The sequence below is a fragment of the Panthera uncia genome (genome assembly GCF_023721935.1).
Source record: "Panthera uncia isolate 11264 chromosome C1 unlocalized genomic scaffold, Puncia_PCG_1.0 HiC_scaffold_3, whole genome shotgun sequence".
NCBI lineage: Eukaryota > Metazoa > Chordata > Mammalia > Carnivora > Felidae > Panthera > Panthera uncia.
The window spans coordinates 66,167,263-66,193,827 of record NW_026057584.1 but is presented as its reverse complement, the minus strand read 5'-3'; the positions used below and the strand labels follow the sequence as shown (position 1 = coordinate 66,193,827).

At 35.3% G+C, this 26,565-nt stretch overlaps 1 protein-coding gene across 1 annotated transcript in view; it reads left to right on the top strand.

Moving 5' to 3' along the window:
• The window catches only part of CSRNP3 (cysteine and serine rich nuclear protein 3), a 185,207-nt gene that overhangs the window by 27,274 nt on the left and 131,368 nt on the right, over window positions 1–26,565 (top strand). Inside the window, exon 2 of the mRNA XM_049615558.1 lies at window positions 2,478–2,566. Coding sequence (XP_049471515.1) covers window positions 2,554–2,566 — 13 coding nt within the window. The 5' untranslated portion in view covers window positions 2,478–2,553. The remainder of the gene's footprint in view (window positions 1–2,477; window positions 2,567–26,565) is intronic.

Here is a 26,565-nt window from a genome sequence, read left to right as displayed (position 1 = left end):
GAATTATTCTTGCTTTGTGATGGACTCCTCCCAGGGCTTGACTGGTCTCAGTTAGGGTCAATCCTGTCCATCAAATATATGTTTATATACTTGATTTTCAAACAGGTCAGAGTTTGGGTTCCTTTTTTCCATTACCAAGGGTCCTTTGGCCTCTGTCTAAATTACAGGGTAATTATAGGTATGTAAATTTAGATACTTTTGTTTTTTTCAATAGACTACTTAAATGCCTATGAAAAGTCTTTTATTTATTTGGTTATAAAAGACAATTATGTTTTAAATTTCAATTTTAACAATCAGTGGCCCCAAAATACTTAATCTCTTCCTACAGATTTAGCTGCATATCAAATATATAGCAATCAATTTTTGTATGTATAAAATAGGGAGACTGGGGCGCCTGGGTGGCGCAGTCGGTTAAGTGTCCGACTTCAGCCAGGTCACGATCTCGCGGTCCGTGAGTTCGAGCCCCGCGTCAGGCTCTGGGCTGATGGCTCAGAGCCTGGAGCCTGTTTCCGATTCTGTGTCTCCCTCTCTCTCTGCCCCTCCCCCGTTCATGCTCTGTCTCTCTCTGTCCCAAAAATAAATAAAAAACGTTGAAAAAAAAATTTAAAAAAAAAAATAAAATAAAATAGGGAGACTGAACTAGAGAGCAATTTCCTTACTTTTTTTTATAACAACAAACACTTTTTATTTTTAGGATAAAATTTTAAATCATACCTTAATAGTTAAAAATGACATTTAAATAATATGAATTCATCTTCATTAACCATAAAATTTGAGTTGAGATTATGAATGACATTTATAGACATAGTCAACTCAGCATCTATTTATTTTTAGTATTTTGTTTTAATTGCAAATAATTTTTAAAGTTTTAATTCGTTGGACAGATTATAAGCAGGTAGAGATCTGTTAGTATATTTGCTTGACCTGCAATCTTAGGATATGTATTTATCATTAACAGAGAAAACAGAAGAAGTTATATTCTGAAATATACCTCAAAATGAGTGCAACAGGTGATAGAAATAATTGTTTCAGTGGTCTTTAGTATGTCATCATTTGAGGGTATAATGTTCTCAACAGAGTTTAAGATACTTAAAATTATACTTAAAATTGAATTTTGAATCAATCTTTCCAAAATTTCTCAAATTCTTCTGCTAACCAAAGTGACTCAATAACCTCTAATGTGCTCTATAATTCTTCCTTTTTTTTTTTTTTTTTTGTTAATGTTTATTGTGAGAGAGAGAGAGTGTGAGCAAATGAATGGGGGAGGGGCAGAGAGAGCAGGAGAGAGAATCCCAAGCAACCTCCTTGCTGACAGCTCAAGAGCCTGATGTGGAGCTCCATCTCATGAACTGTGAGATTGTGACCTGAGTTGAAATCAAGGGTCAGATGCTTAACTGACTGAGCCACCCAGGTGCCCCTCTAGTTAGCTCTATAATTCTAACCATAATTTGATACAACTTATGAGTACCACAGATACTCTAGTCTGTTCTAAATCCATGTATCCATGCATATCTGTGTAAATATACATAATGTTTAAAGGTAGAAAGAGGCTTCCAGATGTACAATGTTCCTGAGGCATTTTTTTTTCCTTAAAGATTTTGATGTTTTAAGCTTGTATGAACAAAACAGCCTATGTTCTTTACTCAGGCTATTTCTTCATTCAAGTAACCCATTTACAGGTTTTCTATACTACGTATTATTATTGGTTATGGTCTGTGTTCACTTCTGGCTACTGTGGAAATAATACATTAACCACACTTCACAAATTTCTCTATTTCATCTCTAAGGAAAACTTTTATATTTGTATATGACAAATAAAAAAGAATGGAAATTTCATTAATTCCTTAGAGAAAGTGATTATATACATTTTAGTTTGAGAAAATTCAAGGATATAATTGTTGTGAGGATGTCATCACTTTTTAAAATTATTGCACTAATCATTTTAATTTATGGCACTGTAATTTTAAAAACAAGATTTTTCTTAAAAGCCTAAGTAAGGTATCTTAAAACCAGGACATATTAATGTTTGATATAATTTTATAATTAAATAGTTTCCTTTAAGCAAATCAAAAAACATAATAAATATTTATCCTGATTGTTATCAGTGATTTAGCTATGACATTTTGGTTGGTTTTTCTGGATTTTTGTTTGTCTTTAAGATATGAAACTCCTGGAGACTGGAAAGTTATTAAAATCTAGTGTAATGCTGATTAATAAGATGGAATTTCCTTAACTTCATTCCCATAGTAATATGTGTTCATTGATTAGAAATTTGCTAATTTCTTCTTCTAGGATGGATATTCTTTCTGCTAAATTATATACAGTCTGATCATTTAGTTCTGTATTTAATGCCTTGTTTATATTCCACGATTCCTATTGATTTTTCTGTGTCACATTATATTTATACCATGTAGTTAGCTTTGTTCTTTGAAAATATAACCTTATGTGACGTATTGAGACATGTTTTCTTTTTTAAGGAAAAAATAAGGAGATATCAACCGACTGAAATGATGTTTTCAGAAGCATAGAGTCTTCAGGAAGATACTGGAGTTCATGAGATCTCAAGGTTAGCAGTTCCTACATTATTATTTACATGCTTTTACAGATCTGAAATATAACTGTGTAACTGTTGCAAGTTGTTGCTAATGTGTAACTGGATAATAAGGACACATGTTTACTTAAAATACATATTTTAACAAGATCTCTTCAGAATTAAAAAAAATCATTTATACCAGAAATATATTGTTTAGTTCAATTGGGGATGGTTAAAAGAAAATATTGTTTCAGTAGAAAATCATTGGTTATTAAAATTTGCTTCACTTTTATAAAGGGTAGCACTATTAACATAAAAATATAGGCATCCTTATACATTTTTTTAATGTTTATTATTGAGAGACAGAGAGAGACAGAGCATGAGCATGGCAGAGACAGATGGGGAGACAGAATCCAAAGCAGGCTCCAGGCTCCAAGCTGTAAGCACAGAGCCAGACTCAGGGCTCGAACTCAGAAACCGCAAGATCATTACCTGAGCGGAAGTCAGACGGTTAACTGACTGAGCCACCCAGGTGCCCCTAGGCATCCTTATAAAATTTTATTTCTGATTTGATAAAGCATGCACACCTACTTTGCAAACTTTTCATTTATTTTGTATCTTTGGTTGCAACATATATGCATATATACAAATAGTTTAGAAAGATAGCTAATCATCAATCCTGCTACAATTCTTTGAATCCCACTCCCTGACTTTCCCAAAGTACAGTGAAACAAATTATCCTTTTGTTGGAAAATATGGGCTCAATAAAATGACAATTCATATGAATGAGCAGAAAGATAGTCGAGGACCTTTTCTATGTTGTTTAGAGTCCTATGTCTGGAAAAGAAAAAAACAAAACAGCTTATTATAATAATAAACTAATGTAAAATCTTCATTTAGAAGTTTGAATTACAATGTAGGTTGAAATAGTTTATTCTCATGGGATAGCTTGAGAAAGTAGATGATTTCTGCCTTCTTTATTTGGTAAGACCCAATATCAAATATTCATAATTTAAAATGAAAAAGTATCGATAATCTTTTATTTTGATTTCCTTGGTCAGTCTTGTCTTCAACTTCTACATCTTTTCCTCACCCATCCAAGGATATATTCATTCAAAATTCATTTAGGACTTACCACATGCAAGGCAATGGGCTAAGTGCTTTGGTTGTTTCAAGATAAGATGTGGTTCCTGTTCTCAAGAAGTGCTCGACCAGTATGTTACTCAGAAATTAATTTTATTATTAACGCAAGCAGTGGGTACGTAAAAAGACAAGCCAGATTTAAAAGACCATGTAATGAATCCTAAAGTGCGCTGAGAATTATTTGGGGGGTTATTCATATTTTCACATTATGGCTTTTATTGGTCTAGCATGGTGAGAGTTTATACCAATGGAAGTGTTGTTGCTCTATTACAACCCACACCCAACTGACCTTTTATTAAAGTATCTCTTCAAGTACAACACAAGTAATATGCAATTTTAAGACAGAAGTCACTTTTTTGCCACAACTGCAAATTTAATGTTGTAGAAAGTAGTCATGCAAACACCTATGAAAAGAACAAAGGTGAGCATTGCCTACTTGGTAGTTTTTTATTTATTCCAGTACATTTGACTTCTTTATTAAGCTCACCAGAGAGCTAAATCATTTCCCCAATGACCCAGAAAGGCATGTAGGTTAGAAAAGGATTGAATGCTATAAACCTGTGAGGGATCCATATGCAAATAGTAGCTAGATGAGTAAAGAATTTGCAGTGGTGTGGGAGTCCAGACTGCTTGAAATGGAATTGCACAGTACTGTGCTTCTCATGAAAAGCTTTTAAAAAGGTGATATGTGAAGAAATTAAAGCAAATCAAGTAATTAAGAATAGTAAAATTGTTTTTTGAAAAGTCAGTGAAGATAATCTCTTTCTTAATGGTGCCATTAGATTTGCCGTTAGATTGATTTATGTAACAACCACAACCATTCAACAAGTAAGTATTTTTTTTTAAGTTTATTTATTTTGAGGGGCGCCTGGGTGGCTCAGTCAGTTGAGCGTCTGACTTCGGCTCAGGTCATGATCTCACGGTTTGTGAGTTCAGGCCCGCCTCAGGCTCTGTGCTGACAGCTCGGAGCCTGCAGCCTGCTTTGAATTCTGTGTCTCCCTCTCTCTCTGCCCCTCCCATGCTCATACTCTGCCTCTCTGTGTCTCTCAAAAATAAATAAATGTTTAAAAAAAAAAGTTTATTTATTTTGAGAGTGCAGGAGTGTGCATGCGCGGGGGAGGGGCAGAGAGAGAGAAAATCCTAAGCAGGCTCTGTGCTGTCCCCACGGAGCCCTACACGGGGCTCCATCTTGTCAATCATGAGATCATGACCAGAGCCAAAATCAAGAGTTGTACACTTAACCAACAGCTACCCAGGCGCTCCTCAGCAAGTATTTATTTATCAAGTGCCTACGATGTGCATGGGAGGAACAGCAGTGAATAAAACACACCAATATTCTCACCATAGTGGAAATTACATTCTAGAGGGTAATAACATATAAGCAATAAAAACCAAAGTTAATTATATATTATGTTAGATGGTCCGAGTGCTATGGAGAAAAAGTAAACAGGAAAGAGAATGTAGAATATAGAGGGGTGGCATTTAAAAATTTTTTTTTAATGTTTATTAATTTCTGAGAGAGAGAGAGAGAGAGAGTGTGAGTGAATAGGGGAGGAGCAGAGAGATAGGGAGACAGAATCAGAAGCAGGCTCCAGGCTCTGAGCTGCCAGCAATAGAGCCTGTCACGGGGTTCGAACTCACAAGCTGCAAGATTGTGACCTGTGCCGAAGTCAGATGCCCAACTGACTGAGCCACCCAGGCGCCCCTAGAAGGGTGGCATTTTTAAATAAGCCTAATGACTTAGTACTGCATAAACAAGAGAGATAGATACTACCTTTGCCCAAATAGTGCCAATTAAAAACGAATGTGATAAACCATAACACCTGCTGGTAAGTTTTCTAAATCATCATTTGTTAAGGTAAATGTTGTTGATATATGTAAAATAACTAGTATGTGTCTTCCTTAATTTCACCAGAAAGAGAAGATATATTTTTAAAATGATAATATACTTACTACTTGTACATAAAATGTTGTCAAAATGTTTGCAAGAAGCATGCATTTAACGTGGATTAGTCCAATCACTTGCTAAAGTGTTAAAAGCTGTAACTGTTCATCTGTGTAGGGGAGAAAGTTAATCCCTTTTTTGAATTGAATAAATATTATGAACCTAAAGTAGTTACAGATCTCTATGATAATACATATAGATGACACATGGTGCTAGAAAGTTCTATATCATTGTCTTTGTTCTTCTATCATTAGTCTTATCATTTTAGGAGAGCTCTAAGTACTGAGACTGAAGATGGAGGGGAGTTATTTAAATACCTTCTCATTCCTGTAGTACTAATTTTTAATGTTTTAATTTTTTTTCTGAATGTATAGCATATTTTTATTTATTTTTATTTGTTTTAAAATTTTTTTAATGTTTATTTATTTTTGAGACAGAGAGAGCCAGAGCATGAACAGGGGAGGGGCAGAGAGAGAGGGAGACACAGAATCTGAAGCAGGCTCCAGGCTCCAAGCTGTCAGCACAGAGCCCCGAGTGGGGCTTGAACTCACGGACCGTGAGATCATGACCAGAGCTGAAATCGGACACTTAACTGACTGAGGCACCCAGGCACCCCAAGTAGTACTAATTTTTTAAAAGACACATGTCTTCCTTTGTATATCTGATTTATTAGAAGATATATGAGGTTTGGAAATTAAAATAAATTAGTCTATTTGTGATCTTCAACAAGTGAGCCATCAACTTTCATTTGATGGTAATCTGGTTGGAATTTTCTATGAAACATTATGAAATATTAAGTGCAGAGCACAGGAATCTGGAAGTGTGTATGGCCCAGATGACCTGTTTGCAATCCATCTGAACTATAGGTGAATGCATCACATAAATGGATATTATCTTAAAAGCCATTCAGTTTGACTTTCCTGTATAGAATTGAAAGGTTTAGCCAATTTGATATGCAGAAAAAGAAGTTAAATCAATTCTTTTTCAGTGTTATTAAGTCAGTGTGAAAAGAATATCTAGCCATCCAAGTAAAAAATGGATTAGGAGGTCTCAGAACCTACCAAATATTCCAACTCCTTCAATATTCCAAAAGGCAGGGATTGTAAATGGTGTATCATGTAAAGGAAATAAATGTCCAGTAGTGTAGTACTAAAGAAATGATGTAGTGAAGGTCACAATTGTTTAGAAGGTCTATTTTAATTAAACCAAAACAGAGAGTACCTCTTACATGTGGTATAGACAGAAGAGACAGTCAGCTCTATGAGTTTGACCTGAAGAGATAACTGGTATTATCTGTTTTGGGAAAACCAAAAGAAAAAAAAACATGAGAAATGCAAGAACCATGGAAGATTATGGAGAAAACAAGAACTTCTCATGTAACGTCCCCATGTCAGAGATCTATTCCTTCAAACCAGTATTAATCTTCATTGCATTTATCTGGAAACTTCAAAGGAAAGAGCTATAAACTCTTTTATTTAAGGGTAACTGAAATGTGACTTCAAAAGCAAGTGGAAAATAGCATATGCTTTCTTATAAAAATCCCTTGCTTTCATTCTCCCTGTATTTGCTTTACAAGAGTTTAAGCCAGGAGTCCTTTACAAATTTGTACCCCAAATCCAGTTCCCCATGGACTGACTCCTCCATTTTCTCACAAACTACCACCCACAAATGTACATCTTTGAATCTCCCATCATCTGGCATGCCCATGCCCTGGGTGGGTCCTCCTTCTCCACCTTTTTTCAATGGTTCTCCAGATATCTACTACCATTTTCATTCTTCCATCATTCTTACAAGTAGTTCAACTATCCCAGGTTTCTCAGCCTCAGCAATACTAACAGTTGGATCAGATAATTCTTTGCCGTGGGTGCTATTTCATGCATTATAAAATGTTCAGTAGCATCCCTGGCACTAGACATCCGGAGTATTACACACACACACACACACACCCCACTTTGGAAAAACCAGAACTGTCTCTAGACATTGCCTAGTGTCCCCTTGGTACAAAATTACCCCAAGATGAGAACCACTTATCAAACCCTAACCTCCACAATCTCAATAGATAACCACTCCATATCAACCACAAAGCCTCCTAACCATCTTCAACATCTTGTTCTCAATTAAAGCTCAATGGAGACACTTTAAATTCCAGCTTCTCTTATTAAAGTGAGACTCACCTCTGACCATCGGAGTGTTTTTAGTTTCCTTTTATTTGCTTATACCTGGCTTTGTATCTAAAATGTGTCTTATGAAATAATGATTGAATGTAAAACAAATAAAAAAAATCAGGGAAAGGAAAAAATAAAGTAAAAACAAGATTAAGTCAGGAGTGAGGTTATAAATAAACCCTTTTCTTTTCACTTCTTTTTCTTTGAATTCAGTCAGACTTGGATCTTTCCATATTCACCAAGTCTTGCTTGAAATTGAGCTTGGACACCAGCAGCTTACTCTCTACATTTCTACAGCCTGTCCTTTCTTACATGGTACCTGCAGCCTTGAACCCAAAGTATAGTGAACCCTCCCTTATACCCAGGCACATGAGTACTACAGGAGCAAATGACCCACTCTGCAGATTTATGGTTTTCTAATCTGAGTTAGTTCCTTAATAGCATCCACTAATCCTTTCCCTATGACCATGGTCAGACACTATTTCAAAAGTTTATCGCCCCACTCAGGCCATGCAATCTCTCCCCTTCATTCTTGGTGCACCTGCTATTTTAACAAGAAAATTGAGGTCATTGTGTGGAAACTACTTGTGCATCCTTGCCATTCCCTCCAGCATCAAACAGCTACATGTATCAACATTCTTTCTTTCCTCCATTCTTAAAGGATCAAGAATCCTTCCTATTCAAGGCACAGCCTGTGTTTGATTTTATTCCCTATCGCTGATGCTTTGGCCATTAGTTATTTCCTTTTTGTACTTTATCTTCAATTTTTTCTTCTTTGTTCACTCTTTTCTTTCAACCTGTATACATTCTTCAAACTTCTATCCAAAAAAAAGTTAATCAGGAAACAAAAGCAAACTGATCTCTCTTCACCAGATTTCACCAGCCCTACTATCCAATTTCTCTCCTCCCCAACCCATTCAAAGTCTCCATACAGCAGTCTACCTTCATTATCTCCAATTTCTAAGATCCAGTCACTCCTCAGCACAGTGCGATCTGATTTCTAACCCCATTTAACAGAGCATGCTCTCTCTAAAGGCACAGATGACCCGGCAGCCCGTATCTTGACTGGCTCTCCCAGGGGTATTTGACACTGTTAACTTCATTTTTCTTCTTCCACTCCCTGGGCTGTTGTAACACCCCTCCCTCTTGGTTTGCCTCACACCTTGTAGACCCTTTTGTAAAGGCAGGTTCTCCTTCCTCTGTTCCTTCACAAGGTGAATCACAAAGTGAATCACAAACTCAAGTACTGATAGGTGGCCATAGGTAATATAAATGAATGAAATCAGGTAATTAAAAACAATAAACAATGTAGAGGGTAAATAACACACCCATAAAAGTTCTTGACATTTTACTTGTGCTCAAATGACAGTGCTCACCTTATTGTTCATCTGTCCTCCCTGCTGTCCCTGATCAAACCACTCTTATGACTTTAATTACAATGGCAATGACTACAACCTTTACTTGATTAAGCGACAGAATTACATATTACACACACACGTATATAGGATATCAATGCCTAACAAGGACACACACAAAAACCAATCATCAGAGCAATGGAATGGAATAGAAAGTCTAAAACCTGTCAATTTATACATGCAATCATAAAATGCAACAAAGAAAAGTCAGTTGGGAGGTTCCCCAATGAAAGACTATTAATGCTCCCAAGTATACATAATTAATTAGTGTCTGCTAGAGAAGGCATTTCAAACAGGAGAGGGGGAATGAAGCAGAGACAGACAATGGCTTACTGAATAGAAGATACTAGCACAATGTTTTAACTATATGGGGAAAACTATGGTGTGATCTACACATACAATATTAAAGTAAATTGTAGATAAGGATTTAAAATATTATTTTAGGGGTCCCTGGGTAGCTCAGTCAGTTAAGCGTCTTACTTAGGCTCAGGTGGTGATCTCACTGTTTGGGAGTTCGAGTCCCACATCAGTCTGTCCGCTCTCAGTGCAGACAGAGCCTTTCGGATCCTCTTTCACCCTCTCTCTTTGTCCCTCCTCCGTTCATGCACATGAACGCACATGCTTGCGTTCTCTCTCAAAAATAAACATTAAAAAAATTAAAATAAAATATTATTTTAAAGTATCTTAAATTACTTTAAATATTTTCAACGCTTAAAACATCATTTAACATTGAATAAATTCAATAGCTTTCAAGAATTTATGTGACTTTGGTTCAGGAAAGAGGTCACTACAAGTTTTTTTCTGTAAAAAGTTCCCACAAGAGCTTTCCGATCATCCTAATGAAGTTTATATTTTCTCAGTGATATCTAACAACTCTATATTTTAATAATATTGACCATTTGCATAAATAATGCAAAATAAAAAGTGAGAACTCATTTATTCATTTTTATATTTCTAAACAGTAAAATTCACTCTTCTCGGTTATAGTTTCACGAGCTTGACAATTGCACAGAGCTGTGTAACCTTTACCACAGAACAGTTATCAAGACACAGAACAGTTCCATCACTTCCCAAATTCCCTTGAGCTGCCCCTTATCAGCTCCCCTCCCTACCTCCTCCAGTCCCTGGCAACTGACCTGCTCTGTGTCACTGTAGTTTTGCCTTTTCCAGAATATCAAATCAATAGAAACATACAGAATGTAGTCTTTCGCATCTGGCCTTTTGCATTGAGCATAATGCATCTGTAATTCATTGATCCTCTTATGTGTGTCAATAGTTTGCTCCTCATTATTGCTAAGTAGTATTCCATTGTCTGTATGTACCACAGTCTGTTTATCCAATCACTCAATGAAGGACACTTAGGTTGTTTAGTTCTTGGTGTTTTGAATAAAGCTGCAATAAGCATCCCAGTAGAAATTTTTGTGAAAAACTGTTTTCATTTATCATGGGTAAATGCCCTAATGAAATTGTGTATCATGTGTTAAGTATAAGTTTAACTTTCTAAGACACTATAAAGCTGTTTTCCAGAATGGCTTTTACCATCTTGCATTCCCACCTATAATGTATGAGCATTCACACTTTTCCACACTTTCACCAGCATTTGGTATTGTCAGTTGTTATTTTATTTTAGCCATTCTAATTGTCATTGCAGTTTTTAATTTTCATGCCCATAATGAATAATAATATTGAACAACTTTCCTTGTGCATATTCACACCTATACATTTGTGAAGTGTTTGTTCAAATATTTTGAAATGTTTTGTCCAACATTTTCAAAAGGACTATATTTTAGAGCAGTTCTTTTTAGATTCACAACAAAGCTGAGAAGAAAGTATAGAAATTTCACATATATTCCCTGCCCCGACATGTGCATAGCCTCTGCCATTATTTATATCCCCTCCCAGAGTGATACATTTATTATAACTGATGAACCTACACTAACACATTATAATCACTCAAAGTTCATAGTTTACATTAGATTTCATTCTTGGTGTTTTATATTCTATGGGTTTGGACAAATGTATAATGACATGTTTCCATCATTATAGTATCATACAGAATATTTTTACTATCCTAAAAAATATTTTGTGTTCTATCTATTTATCCTTCCTTCCCAGCCCCTGGCAACCACTAATTTTTTTTTTTTTTTACTGTCTTCATAGTTTTGCCCTTTTCAGAATGTCTTATAGTTAGGGGCACCTGGGTGGCCCATTCAGTTGAGAACCTGATTCTTGGTTTCGGCTTAGGTCATGATCTCACTTGTGGGTTCGAACCCTGCAGTATCATTACAGGGCCTGTTTGGGATTTCTCTCTCCCTCCATCTCTGCCTCTCCCCTGCTTGGGTTCTGCCAACCTCTCTCAACAAATAAATAAGTAAACATTAAAAAAAAGAATGTCTTGGGGTGCCTGGGTGGCTCAGTCAGTTAAACGTCATGATTTCACAATTTGTGAGTTCAAGCCCCACATCCAGCTCTCTTCTGTCAGCACAGAACCTGCTTCAAATCCTCTGTCCCTTCCCCAACTTGCACTCTCTCTGTGTGTCTTAAAACTAAATAAACATTAAAAAAAAGAATGTCATATAGTTGGAATCATATAGTATGTAGACTTACTTCTCAGATTGGCTTCTTTCACTTAATAATATGCATTCAAGTTTTCTCCATGTCGTTTTGTGGCTTGATAACCCATTTCTTCATAGCACTAAAGAATATTTCATTGTCTAGATTTATCACACTTTATTCATTCACCTACTTAAGGACATCTTGGTTGCTTCTGAATTTTGGCAATTATGAATAAAGCTTCTAGAAACATTCATGTGCAGAATTTTACTTGGACCATAAGTTTTCATCTCTTTGGGTAAATACCAAGAAGTGCAATTGCTAAGTCATGGTGAGAGTAGGTTTAGTTTTTTATAGGAACCCACCAAACTCATTGAAGTTCCTATACCATTTTGCATTCCCATCAGCAATGAATGAGAATTCCTCTGGCTCCACTTTCTCTCCAGCATTTGGTGTTGTCAATGTTTTGGATTTTGGCTATCTAATGGGTGTTAATAGTATCTTGTTTTAATTTGTATTTCCCTGATGACATATGATATGGAACATCTTTTCATATTCTCATTTGTCATCTGTGTATCTTCTTTGGTGAGTGAGGTGTCTGTGCAGGTCTTTGGCCATTTTTTAATTGCTTTTTTTTTCTTTTTTGTTAAGTTTTAAAAACTCTTTGTATATTTTGTTTTGCTCTATTTTTTACTGAGTTGCTTTCTATTGTTGAGTTTTGAGAGTTCTTTATAAATATTTTGGATACAAATCTTTTGGGAAATGTGAAATTTGCAAACTTTCCCCCTTCTGTGGCTTGTTCTTTGTATTCTTTAATGTTTTTCACAGAGTAGGCGGGTTTTCCACTTTTATGAAGTCATAATTATCAATTTTTTTTCTTTTATGTATTATGGTTTGGTGTTATGTCAATAAACTCTTTGTCTAGCCTGAGGTCACAAGGATTTTGACCTGTTCTTCTAAATATTTTATAATTTCATGTTTTACATTTAGGTATATGATTTAATTTTGAGAAAATTTTTGTATAATGTAAACAATTGAGGTTCAGTAGTTTGCATATGGACATTCAACTGTTCCCTCACCATTTAAAAAAAAAGAATGTCTTTTCCCTATTAAATTGCCTTTGTATTTTTGTCAGAAAGCAGTCATATTTGTTTAGGTCTCTTTCTAACCTCTCTATTCGTCCCACTGATATATGTATTTATGTTTTCCCATTATCACATTGTCTTGATTATTGTAGCTTTATAGTAAGTCTTCAGATCAGATAGTATGCATCCTCTTCTATTTCAAAATTGCTTTGGTATTCTAACCACTTTGCCTTGCCCTATAAATTTTACAATCAGATTGTTGATATCTACAAAAAAATTGATTGGAAAATTCATTGCTATATATTAGAAAATGCTCCAAATTCAACTTACATAAGGAAAGACACTTAAAATATTCACAGCATATGTAAGTACATATGGTCAATATTATTAAAATATAGAGAGTTGTTAGATATTGCTGAGAAAGTATAAACTTCCTTAGGATGATTGGCAAGATCTTGAGGGAACTTTTTGCAAAAGAACTTCTGGTGACCCCTCAACTTGAAAATAAAATGTTCAACATAACTAGTAATCAAAGATCCTTGATAAATAATGCTCATTGAAACATATAAAACTTTGGGAAATAGTCTAGCGTACTGACAGAAAGCATCGTTTTTAAATCAGACTGAACCTTGAGTTCATTCTCCAATTATTTGTGAAGATTTAAATAAACTTTAAACTTTCTAATGTTCAGACACTTTGCCAGTAAAGTAGATATAGAATCTGGCACATTGGAAGCACACAAATGTGTAGTTATCATTATTATAATTATATCCAGTATTGGTGAAGTTGTGGAGAAATGAACCATGTCATACTATAGGGATGCATAGGTAAATTGGTTTAACTTTTCTAGAAGGTAATTTGTTACTATGTATTAAAAGACCTTACTTTTTATATACTCTTTGACCTAGGGATTCTAACTATTTAAAAACCTTATTGAAATAGTCAATTAGGAACACAGAGCTATGTATACAAAGATGTTTACTGACATAATATTTAACATAATGAACATGAGAAACCTCTGCATGTCTGGAAAAAAATGAATGATTTAAATAAATTGTTACATATCCACTCAAAATAATATTCTGAAGTGGTTAAAATAAAAGTGTTTCTATAGCATATTTTATTATTGGCAAACTATCTGAAATGTATTAATAGGTGAAAAAGGAGGCTATAAAACAGCTCTCCCAGTGATGCCATTTATGCACGGATCAAAGGATGATTATATAAATGCATATGTGTATATAATAAAACTAGTTATATTGGGGTGGTTAAGTGTAGATTTAATTTATTGTCTTCTTGGTGTTTTTTGGTAGTCTCCAAATTTCCTCAAAATACATATTATTATAAAAAAAGACAATTCCAAATAGGAAATATGAAGGGATAGAAAACCATAAGCTACATAAAAAGATAAATAGGCAACTACTTAAAACATTATTTCATAGATGACAGTGAGGGGTGATTACTTTTATTATTGAAGGACATTCACAAATTAATAAGATCATCAATAAGACTCCAGTGAAAATATGGGCTAAAAGAAATGAAACAACTTATATAAAAAAAGAAATATAAAGAGCTAATAAACATATTAAAAAGTTCATCTTCAACAGTACTCAGGGGCACCTGGGTGGCTCAGTCGATTAAGCGTCCGACTTCGGCTCAGGTCATGATCTCACAGTTCGTGAGTTTGAGCCCCGCGTCGGGCTCTGTGCTGACAGCTCAGAGCCTGGAGCCTGCTTCGGATTCTGTGTCTCCTTCTCTCTGACCCTCCCCTGTTCATGCTCTGTCTCTCTCTGTCTCAAAAATAAATAAACGTTAAAAAAAAACAGTACCCAAAGAAATGGGAATAAAATGGTGTAATATTATAGCTATCAAATGAGCAAGATTTTTTATTGCATATCTTTCACTGTCATATACTACTGATGGAAATAGGTTAGTAGCAAAATATGTGAAGGAACTTCCATATGCTTATGCTTTCTTATCTTAAACAACCAGTAGATTTCTAGACAAATGGAAATATATAATTCTATATAATTATTTGAAATATTGAAAATAACATACACATCCAATATTAGAGTTTTTTAAAAACTTGTGGTACATGCACAAGATTACACAGCTACTAAAATTTCATTTATAAGAGAAATGTCATTAAATATGACATTTGTTAGGATATGTTAGATGAGAAAAATAGACATAAAAAAGCAGAGATAATAATTATATATACACAAAGGAGCATTAAAGTAAATAAAAGACTGGGAGAACTTAAACCAAACGATTTACAAATATTTTGTGTAAATATTATAAATATTGTTTGAAATACAAAAATTTCCTTTCAAAAGTAAAGTAAATAATTGGTTCTTTTTTAATTCATTACTATAATTTTGTTTATAATTTTTTAATAATTTTTTTAATGCTTATTTATTTTTGAAAGGAAGACAGAGACAGAGTGTGGGCAGAAGAGTGGCAGAGAGAGAGGGAGACACAGAATCTGAAGCAGGCTCCAGGCTCTGAGCTGTCAGCACAGAACCCAATGTGGAGCTTGAACTCAAGAACCGTGAGATCATGACCTGAGCTGAAGTTAGTCGCTTAACTGACTGAGCCACCCAGGCACCCCAAATGTTTATGATTTTTATGTAAATCTTAAAGAAGAATCTGCGTATCTCCTCCTTGCCCCAAATCTTTTCCTGCTGCTGTGTTCACCATCTCAGTTAAAAATAGCCAGTCATCTACATCAGGAAACTGCAGAGTAACTAAGATTATTCCTTTTCGCTCACCAGCCACTTCCAGAAAACCACGATTGAATTCTACAGAGTTTTTTCCACGTGCTACTTCTCATCCCCTTGTGAGAGCTGCATTGCCCCGCTTTAATTGTGTTGCTCTTTATCTCATCTGTGGTAGTTTACTGATGAATATCCCTGATTCCGTTTGTGTCTCTTCCCATCCATTCTCAATACAGCTGCCCAGAGGTGCAATCTGAAACAAATATCTGACCATGACCTTCAGTCACCCTCTTAAATCTCTTCAAAGATTTCCCATACTTTGATAGGATCCAACCTATTTGTGTCTGTTACCTGGCTTCTGCTTCCTCAGTATCTTTGCTCACCATGCTCAACGTGGGTTCTACATTTCATCAGTCCTGAACTTTTTCATGGTCACCTCCATGTTTCAGGAGGTGACCCTATGCCTTTATGTAGATGCTTATTCTGGCTGGAATGCTCTTCTTTCCACCCTCTTCTCCCCCACTTAAGAAAAAAAATAAGCTCTATACCCAACGTAGGGCTTAACTGGGGCTCCAGCTCAGGACCCTGAGATCAAGAGTCCAAGCTGTACCAGCTGAGCCAGCCAAGGCATCCCCTTCTCCCTTTTCTTTGCATCACTATCTCCTCTTCATACAGAAAGGCTTAGATCTAGTGACTCTTCCATGAAGTATTTCCGTGTTCTAGTGCCTTGTATTAATGTCTATCAGATAATTGACCACTTTATTCAAATTATTTATTTACATGTTCTTCTCCCCTCAAGACCAGTGAGCTCCAAATTCTAATGCATATAACCTATGGGGTGAGCAAGAAGATCTGTTGAGAAGCAAAGTAAAAATAGTTGTATCTGTATTTATCTTTCTTTATCATTTATAACTTCTATGTCTAAACATTCATATATTTTAGATAATATATTTTTACAGTAATATATTATATTACATGTAAATACATATACATTCATATGTACGTATATAGGAGAAACATATATGCAGAAACTTTTTTTTTGTTTTACTAGTGGAGATGTATGATTTAAAATGCTTGAAGACCATTGTTCTGAAGCTTCTCAAGGGCAAGGAATACATCTTATTTATCCAGAGCATATAGCAAAACGTTGGGCACATATACACTCTCTGTTGAACTTTACTGAAATTAACATTTTAGCAAGCTTTTATCCACATTTCTAAAGTTAGTAGTAAAGTTATTTAAAATTTGGTTTGGGGTGCTTGGGTGGCTCAGTCACCCGACTGAGCATCCGACTTCGGCTCAGGTCATGATCTCCCAGTCCGTGAGTTCGAACCACACATTGAGCTCTGTGCTGACAGCTCAGGACCTGGAGCCTGCTTGAGATTCTGTGTCTCCCTCTGTCTGCCCCTCCCCTACTCACGCCTCTGTCTCTCTGTCTCTCTCTCTCAAAAGTAAATAAACATTAATTTTTTTTTAATTTGGTTTAAGGTGGAAAATTGTCTCATTTACTGCACTTGACATGTATGAGAGCTAGAGGGAACTTAAAAGAGAAAATAGAAAGCAACAGAGGAAAAAGTCCATGTTAAAGTAACTTTCATGATTGCAAATATTTTTAAATCATGAGTAATATAAAGTTTTAACAGGTACATACATGCTTACAGTTTTTCAAAAGTAGCTAAAATACGACAGTGTTAAAGAGGAGAAGATCTATGGGGATTTATAAAAGGGAGTATACATTTTTAAAGCAAATGAAATTTTGAGAATAGAGTATGTTTGTTGACCCCAACTCTCTACAAGCTCAGAACTCAACTCCTTTAAAATTCTTTTACAAGGAGCTGCCTAATTTATACAATATTTATGTATGCAGGGAGATATCTGCCAATCAGTTCCAATACTAATCTGATAGAAGAACCCAAAGTCTAAACCAAAGAGAATTCCACTCAAATAAATTTGATTATCTTATAGTGAATAACTCTGTTAATTTTAATAAATTAGAGTTCTAGTTGTACATAATTCCAGGCAACAAGTGTAGGAGCAATAGAATGAAAAGTCAACTTTGCAGTTTGTATAAGGACAAATGGATACATAAATGAATGAATAAACTATTTACAGGCTGTGTTTTGGTGTTGTTTCCAGGGTAAATTTGAAAGTATATATCTAAATATAACATAAGATGTTGGAAACAAATTTTTCTCTTCTGATTCGTTTTCAAGAAACATTTTATGAACATGATGAATTTGGAAGCCCTCATGGATTTTTTTTTCCTATACAATATTGAAGCTCTATGTTTTCCTGCCCCCTCCTTTATTTTAAGCAGAGCAGATTCTAATTTAATTATTTAAGTTTTTAACATCAAGCCCAAAATAAGCATCTAAAACTTTGTGTTACTCTTCAAAGATTCTGTCCTATTCTAAGGCATACTTTCTCTGAAGCAATGTTATTTTTATCCCACTCATGATTACCTTTAAGAATCAAAAGAAATGAATTTATGGTATGAGATAGTTCTCATATGGCCTCATGTATTAGAAAAAATAAAACTAACAGATGGAACCTATTTCAGAACACCTAAAAAAATCCTTTAGTTTTAAAGTTCTTTTTATTTTCCAAAATGATTTTTAAAAGAGGATTGGGGTGCCTGGGTGGCTCAGTCGGTTAAGCGTCCGACTTCGGCTCAGGTCATGAACTTATGGTTCATGAGTTCGAGCCCCACGTCAGGCTCTGTGCTGACAGCTCAGAGCCTGGAGCCTGCTTCGGATTCTGTGTCTCCCTCTCTCTCTGCCTCTCCCCTGCTCATGCTCTGTCTCTCTCTGTCTCAAAAATAAATAAACATTAAAAATTTAAAAGAGGATAATATATATTTTGAGCACAAACAGTTAAGGAACAGTTTTAAACACAGGTTTTATTTCCAGTTGTCAGTATCATATAACAATTTCTTTTACACCCAGCAGACTATGGCAGCTTTACCTTTTTTCTTAAATATAAATTGGAAGTGTTGAGAAAATGGCTGTAATTTTATGCTTTATTTTGTCTCTAGGTCTTTTATTTTTCAGGTCTAAAGAAAGAAATATGGCATAAATAACAGCCCAAAATACAAAAGTACAATTAGAATTACTACTGACTCATTTCCAAACTCTCTTTAATCATCATCATCCTCATGTCAGACTGACAGACTGAGGAACATTCTGCTTTGAAATCTTTTTCTTTCTTTTTTTTTTTTTTTTTTTTGGTGCATCCTGTAGCAATGGGAATCCTTTACTTGGCTCTCTCTACTTGACAGTCTCATAAGGGTAAAGGGCATAACAAAGTGCTAAGAGAGGCCAAGCTGCTTCATGCTTACATTCTGTGCTCTGTGTTGAAACTTGCCCAAGTTTATTGATGCAGTGGGACTAGAAAAATGAGAACAGAGCCAATTTTCTCTATGGCCTTCACCCTTTCTCCCAGACCACAAGATAACCACCGTTATCAAAAGGAAACTAGAATTTTCCTCTTCTGTTTTTTGTCAAGCTAAAATAATGGGATTTCTTTTTTCTTCCCAAGGATGTTTTATGAGGTTAAATATCAATCTTAGCAGGATATTGCTTATATTCAGAACAAGTGGTGTATTTTCTTTTCTTCTATTCCTGACATGTGAATAATATATGTATTAAAATAATCTTATATTTAAAGTTAAAGATTTTATACCAACTTGAAAAGTTAGAAAATTGTGCTTATGAATGAGCAAAGTATAAGATCATATTTTTTTATTGTTTTCAACATATCTACCATAAAATATTTTGTTGATAAAATCAATACAAGATACAATAAATCCTAAATCTAGGGGAGAATAGTTCTTCTCATAACTATAAAATTTGAGGAAAAATATAAAGAAAGAAAATAAGGTTAAAATGTATATAGTAAAATTAATGATCTCATCAAAGATTATACTACTTTCTCTAGTCAGGGAAGGTCTTGCTTTAAAATTTAAAGAATCAAAATGAGGTGTATTCCATTAAGACAAGGGCTGAATAAAGATATATTTTGTTTGGCCATTATAGCCCCCCCCCCGCCCCCAGTTACATTTGCTGAGTTTCCACGACTTCCTCTTTTCTTACTCTGTGCCATTTCACATACTTCGTTATCTGTGTGGCCCTGAAGTCATCTGAGTTTGTCTTAACTTTAAAAAATAGTTAATGTGTGTTTTCAAAAACACTGACAAGTGTGTTACATATTATTGGTAGACATGTAAATTTTACAGTGCTTTACAACACAGTATTTACTAAAGCATTAATTCCTTCAAGTCTTCTCTCTGAAGTTACTGTACAGAAACACTCTTATGAGTGCATAAAGGATATTCACTCATACATTGATGAAATTAAAAATCGGAAACCTTCCAAATACCTGTCAATAAGGTATTAGTTTAATAATTATATTAAGTCCATACAATGAAATATTAGAGAGCTCTTTAGTAAAAGAATCAGGCAGTCTTAATATACATTGAAATGAAAAGATTTTGAGTAAACATTAATTAAAAAGTGGCAAAATATTTTCATATTTCTATGAAAAATGATCTCATATTAAAACAATGATGCATTAGTATATTGCTAATATTTACCAAACCAATAATGGTAGCTATCTTTGACAGGGTGGGTGGGATTTTAATAGACTTCTTATATTCTATACCCATAGTTCTGTAATATTTAAATTAGTAAAGCAAGCAAATAAGACACATAATTAAAATCTAAACTTTAGAATCCCAAACAGTGAAATTTTCTATAAAAAATTATCAGATACACAAATTATTTTCCTATATTTAAACCTGTGGCAGATGGGACCCTTGCATGGTTCAATGGGTCAACTCCTGATCTCAGTTTAGATCTTAATTTCAGCATCGTGAGTTCAAGTCCTGTGTTGGGCCCCACTGGGTGTGAAACCTACTTTAACAAAAACAAGGGGCACCCGGGTGGCTCAGTCAATTAAGCAGCCAACTCTTGATTTCAGTTCAGGTCATGATCTCACAGTTCCTGGGTTCAAACCCCACATTGGGGTCCATGCTGGCAGTATGGAGCCTGCTTGGGATTCTCTCTCCGCACCCCCCCTTGCCCCTTCTCCACTTGTGCTCTCTTTCTCTCTCTCAAAATAAATAAACTTAAAAATATATATAAAAATTGGGGCGCCTGGGTGGCTCCATCGGTTAAGCATCCGACTTCAGCTCAGGTCATGATCTTGCAGTTGGTGAGTTCAAGCCCCATATCGGGTTCTATACTGACAACTCAGAGTCTGGAGCCTGCTTTGGATTCTGTGTCTCCCCGTCTCTCGGCCCCTTCCCTGCTCATGCTCTGTCTCTCTGTCTCTCAATAATAAATAAATGTTAAAAAAATTTTTTTTAATATAAATAAACAACCAAAACCAAGCCTGTGGCAGAGCTTGGCTATTGATACAATAAGAATAATGGTATATATAATATGGTTCAAATTGTAAACAATCCTTGGGTTATGTTTACCAGATTTTGTTACTTTTTGTCTTCTTATTTAAATGAATAAAATGCATTTTTAGAGATACAGGTAAGTTGTTAAATTTTAACTCATTCTTAGGAAGAAGAAAAACATTAAATATTTAGAGACATATTTTTCGTAGACATAAGAAGAGAAACATGTTTGGAGCTTCATTAAAAGTGTTGTGCTGGGGACCAGGTCGATTCTAAGTGCTTTAGATATCTCTTTGCCTGACTCACACTTTAAAATTCTGTAATAACCTGTTTTGGAAAGGAAGAAAAAGTGTAATCCTCCTACTGTTGAGAAAAATTTGTCATGTCTGACTTAATCATGAACTAGGCAGTAGTTGCAAAATAAACTTTACAAAATTTAGGTGCCCTGTCCTTGTAAACCACTTGGTCTAAAAATGGACAGATGACATACAATATGACCTTCCAGTTATCAAGGTAGAATCAAGAGTGAGGCAAGCTTGCATGCAGGAAAAGGAATTTGTATGCTAGCCTTGGAAAATTTTATGTCTGACCTGATCTCACTGACAGGTTTATTGCCATGATGAGGGAAAATTAAAACCTTGCTGGCCTAGAGAGGAACTTGAAAAGAAAGAGGGGATCAGAGTCTGGAAAATGAGATCATGGCTTGGACTATTGTCGTCATTATCAACAGCAAACATATACTGAGAACCCACCAGATGAAAGGCATTGAATTAAGCGTGGTGAGCCTAATGTTATAAAACCCATATGAGAAGCTGACAGAATGATATATATTTACACAGTTGATTTAATGGTGTATTTAGTTATTCTAGACATCATCAGAATTGGTAACATTTGAACATTTCTGTCTCGCATGACTCCTCAGAAAAATGCCCACAAGAAGTTTGCACGTAAAATCAGAGATTCATTTCTTCCATAGATCCCTGGTTTTACTTCAAAATGCATTTTTTAGGTTAACACTACACAGAGAAAAGACAATGTGGTTTTGAACTCTAAGGTATATGCACATTTGTATGCCAGTAATAAGCTTCCAAAATTTATTTTCAATAAATCTTAAACAAATATGTCAACACAACCTTTCTGAGAATTTGCCAGTTTAAACACAAAGTGTCATATATTCTAGCTGCTTGTCAAATGGTAGTAGTTTTGCTGTTGTTGTTGTTTTAATATTGTTAGTTCAAGACAGGAAGCCTCAAAGTTTTAAAATGCCAATTCATTTGACCTCAAATAACTCTTATCTATTTATTATTAACCATGTTTAAACAGGTTTCTTCAAAATGCATCTGGGTATTCTCTTTACTCCTTTCCTAAGAGTCAATGACTAAAGTTTCTTCAGTGTTGCCATAAATTAAAGCTGAATATAGTTTTCACACGATTCTACCCATCAATGAACATGTCAATATCCAATGACCACATGAAAACCATACTTTATGATTGAAAGTATTGGTTCTGTCAGGTGACAAATAGATAACTGTCTTTAAGACTTAACATATTTTTCTAGGCATTTCTTGATCTTGCCTTTATGAAATTACTCTTAAAATTCCTAGAGTATGTAAGGTTAAACATGTGTCAGGGCGCCTGGGAGTCTCTATGGGTAAATTAAGCATCCAGCTCTTGGTTTTGGTTCAGGTCGTGATCTCACAGTTTGTGAGATGAAACCCTGTGTCAGGTTCTGTGTGGCACAAAGCCTGCTTGGGATTCTCTCTCTCTCTCTCTCTCTCTCTCTCTCTCTCTCTATATATATATATATATACACATATATATATGTATATATATAAACTTTAAAAAACCATGTATCAAGCCCTTCTAATCAATATAGTGAGCAGAAATGTGTATATGTGTATAAGATTGTTTGAGCTCTGATTCTGTCATAAAGACACTGATGTAAACACAGGTTCTGGCAGTATCTGCTCATCCTTCCAAAAGTGATCATGAGCCACTATAAAAGTGAATCATGAGCCACTATAAAAGTGAATCATGAGCCACTATATGCAATTCTTTCGTGTTTGTTAGTTTTGGACACATTAAGTGTTATATCATAGGAGAACAAGATTTTAAATTACGTTTTTAATTAAATAAATGAGTAAATAATATGCATAAATTAAGATCTGCCATAAGACTATACGTTGTCGCACTGGGTACAGCTATTATTTCCATATTGTATCAGATATATGGTAGTCCCTAAGGGAAATTGAAAACAGGATTATATAAAGTGAACAATCAAACAGAAAGCTGCCTTTCCCTTTCCTCTCTGTCTCAATGCACCCTCCAAAAGGACTATCCATTGCGGTTCATACATCTAGTTTTCACATCGCTCTATCGTCTCTGCTGCCCAGGACAGAAGATAAATTGACTTCTTCAAATGTCAGGAAAGAAGGACAGTGGATAACAAACCTGACTGTTAACTGACACATTCAATTCCATGCTGCTTTTTCGTATTTGTGGAAGAGGGACAAAGAAAGGGGGAGAAGTAACCACTTACTGAGTGCCGGTGGGCTTACAGATTCTGACTTGGTGAATACTGGGCTTTAGGGATTTGTTGCCTATACAACAAGGATATTCAGAGACTGAAAAACAGGAGACCAAAGGCACTTAATGCCAGAAACTTCACCTTGAATTTTCCAAAAGAGAATATCCCTGGATCCCAGTGTATAATGAATCTTATTTAACTGCTCTATTACATCAATGTTGTGTTATGAGTAGCTGAAGGAAATAGTTTTTATCATCACCAATTAATATTTTCTGTCTGTATTATAAATATAAGTGGGGAAAATAGTGCTAACTTTAGACTCATTTGTTATGAATTATTAGCATTTATACAGAATGTAACACCTCTTCTCAATGAGCTTGTAATATATATATATGTATGTGTATATATATATATATATATATGTATGTGTATATATATATATATATTTTTTTTTTTTTTTTACATTGCATTCGTGGTACCTCAAAAGAACATCATTATCCTACACACTCAAAACTTCCTTCTCTGTGCATTCTTAGTACTTCCTTCTTCCTCTTGCTTTTCCTTTTCTCTACCCTCCCTTTTCCATTTTCTTCTTTTCTTATTGATCTTAGAGTTTCCTTCCCTCACCTTAATTGTTATGACCTAGAACTGCTGTTTGTCTTCCATTTTTCTTTTTGATTTGTTCAATTCAGAAAACACTCATTATCTACCATGCGTGCAGGTGTTGAGAATTGTATGTGAAGAAGAAATAACTTTTGCCTTGGGGAACTAGGGAGCTTTTTTCCCTTTGGCTCCTAAGGAGGGGTAAGAAAAGCAAAACTAGAATGTTTGAGGATCGAGGAGGAGGACAGAGTCAGCCTCTGTCTTTAGCATTATTAGCAAGGACCAAGTGCTCCAGCAGTGACCCCTGTAGTTCAATGGTGGCTACAATTCCTTAAAGGGGGAAAATCTTCAATCTGATACGATAGCAATGTCTGTAAATACAAATACCCCTGAGAGAAATCTACTTAATTAAGCTCTTCTTATTTGGGATTCCCAGGGTGCATTGTGCAATTTCTTTTATTATTATCATTATATACCATTCTGCCTCTAATTGTGCTATTTCCCCCAAACCAGTAGGAGAAAAGTGGGGCAGGCCATTTTGAGACTCTGGGATTCTAATTTCCAGTGATACCTCCATCCCTGTCTCTAGTATTCTTGCTTCATTGAAGATCATATTAACTGCCTCCACTTTCCCACATTCTTCACAGAGTAATTATCTTTGTGCTCTCAACCACTTACCTACTACCTGCACATCCATTCTCTCTGTTCCTCTAGAACTTTGAGGAAGGAGGGGCATGTCCAGACTTGCATGATTTCCATGTAGCTTTAAAGAACCATTTTCTGGAATTGCTTTTGAAATGGATCGTTGCCATTTTCAATGGCATTCTTCCTTAGTATCTTGCCTTGACATTTCCTCCACGTTTTTCACAATAGTCTCCAGGAACAGAAACAGATATTCCATTCTTTTGCTTCAGTTGAGGTGTCCCCTTCCTCTTAATTAAAGAATAATGAAATGGCTTCCCTTTGCATGGAGTCTTGACATATTTTCTGGAATGTGACAATATACTTGTGAGTACTATTTTAGGGACATACTCCTCATTTATGAAGGATCTAGCATCTGTCACATTGCTAGGTACCTGCCTTAGCAAATTCTCAAATAGCAAAAACCGCTATGTACAACACTTATAGCACTTCTTACTTTAAAATCACCCCAAATATATTTGGGGTTTTCCCCACATTCGTTAAAGAACTTTTCTTAATGAGGGACTATAGCAAACATGAGCTATCATGCGGTAGCAGGTTGAGAAAGTGAAATGTTAAACCCTGACAGGCTTAAGTTTTTTTTTTAGTCTTGTCCTTTTTCTTTAAAATTCATGCAACACTTTGCATTCAATTCCATGGCATATTTACATTCATTTTAATACATTACTTAAAGCATTTTCTCCAAAGTGTTTTCAGTAAAACCAATAGATCAATATACACTGGTTTTACTCTGAGGTTTCATGTTAAGTCCAACTTGTCTCCCCTGATAGAGAAGCAGGAAAAGACAAGAAATTGCTTTTTCCTTCACCCGCCTCAACTAAGATAGAATTTCCAAGGGGCACCTGGGTGGCTCAGTCAGTTAAGCATCCAACTCTTGGTTTCGGCTCAGATCATGATCTCACAGTTCATGAGTTTGAGCCCCACATCTGTGCTGTCAGTACAGAGCCTGCTTGGAATTCTCTGTCTCCCTCTCTCTCTGCCCCTCTCCTGCCTGCTCTTTTTCTGAAAATAAATAAACTTAAAAAAACAAAAATGAATTTCCATAGCTAACCTACTTGATTTTCTTCCTAGAAATGTACATACCCACTTTTCCCCTCACTCCTAAGTAAGCTGACATTTTACCTGACATTATATAAAAGCTTCACCTATTTGTCCATTATTTAATTATTTTTCCTGATGCTTGTGTATTTTAAGCATTTTTACATAGCTCCTTCTAGATGTCTTTGATTAGGAACTCCAAGAGGACAGGGGCGCCTGGGTGGGTCAGTCGGTTAAGTGTCTGACTTTGGCTCAGGTCATGATCTCATAGGTTGTGGGTTTGAGCCCCACGTCAGGCTCTGTACTGACAGCTCGGAGCCTGGAGCCTACTTCAGATTCTGTGTGTGTGTCTTTCTCTCTCTCTGTCCCTCCCCCGCTCATGCTCTGTCTCTTTCTCTCTCTTTCTCTGTCAAAAATAAACATTAAAAAAAAAAAAAACAAGAGGACAAATACTTTGCTCTATTCTATAAATTACAGTGACTTACAGACCGAATGTATAACAAGATGTTTAATAAATGCATTTTGATGATGATTTTTGAATTTATATTCCACAGCTTTCTTTATATAAGCTTCTTGTTTGAAATAATGTGGATTTATATTGCACTCCCAGTGGTTCCCTGTTAGAGACGTGGTTAACAATAAGAAAGAAGTAGGCAATAACAGTAATTGTTGATACCAAAATGGCATTGGGTTTCCTGGGTGGCTCAGTCAGTTAAACTTCGGACTTTGGAGTAG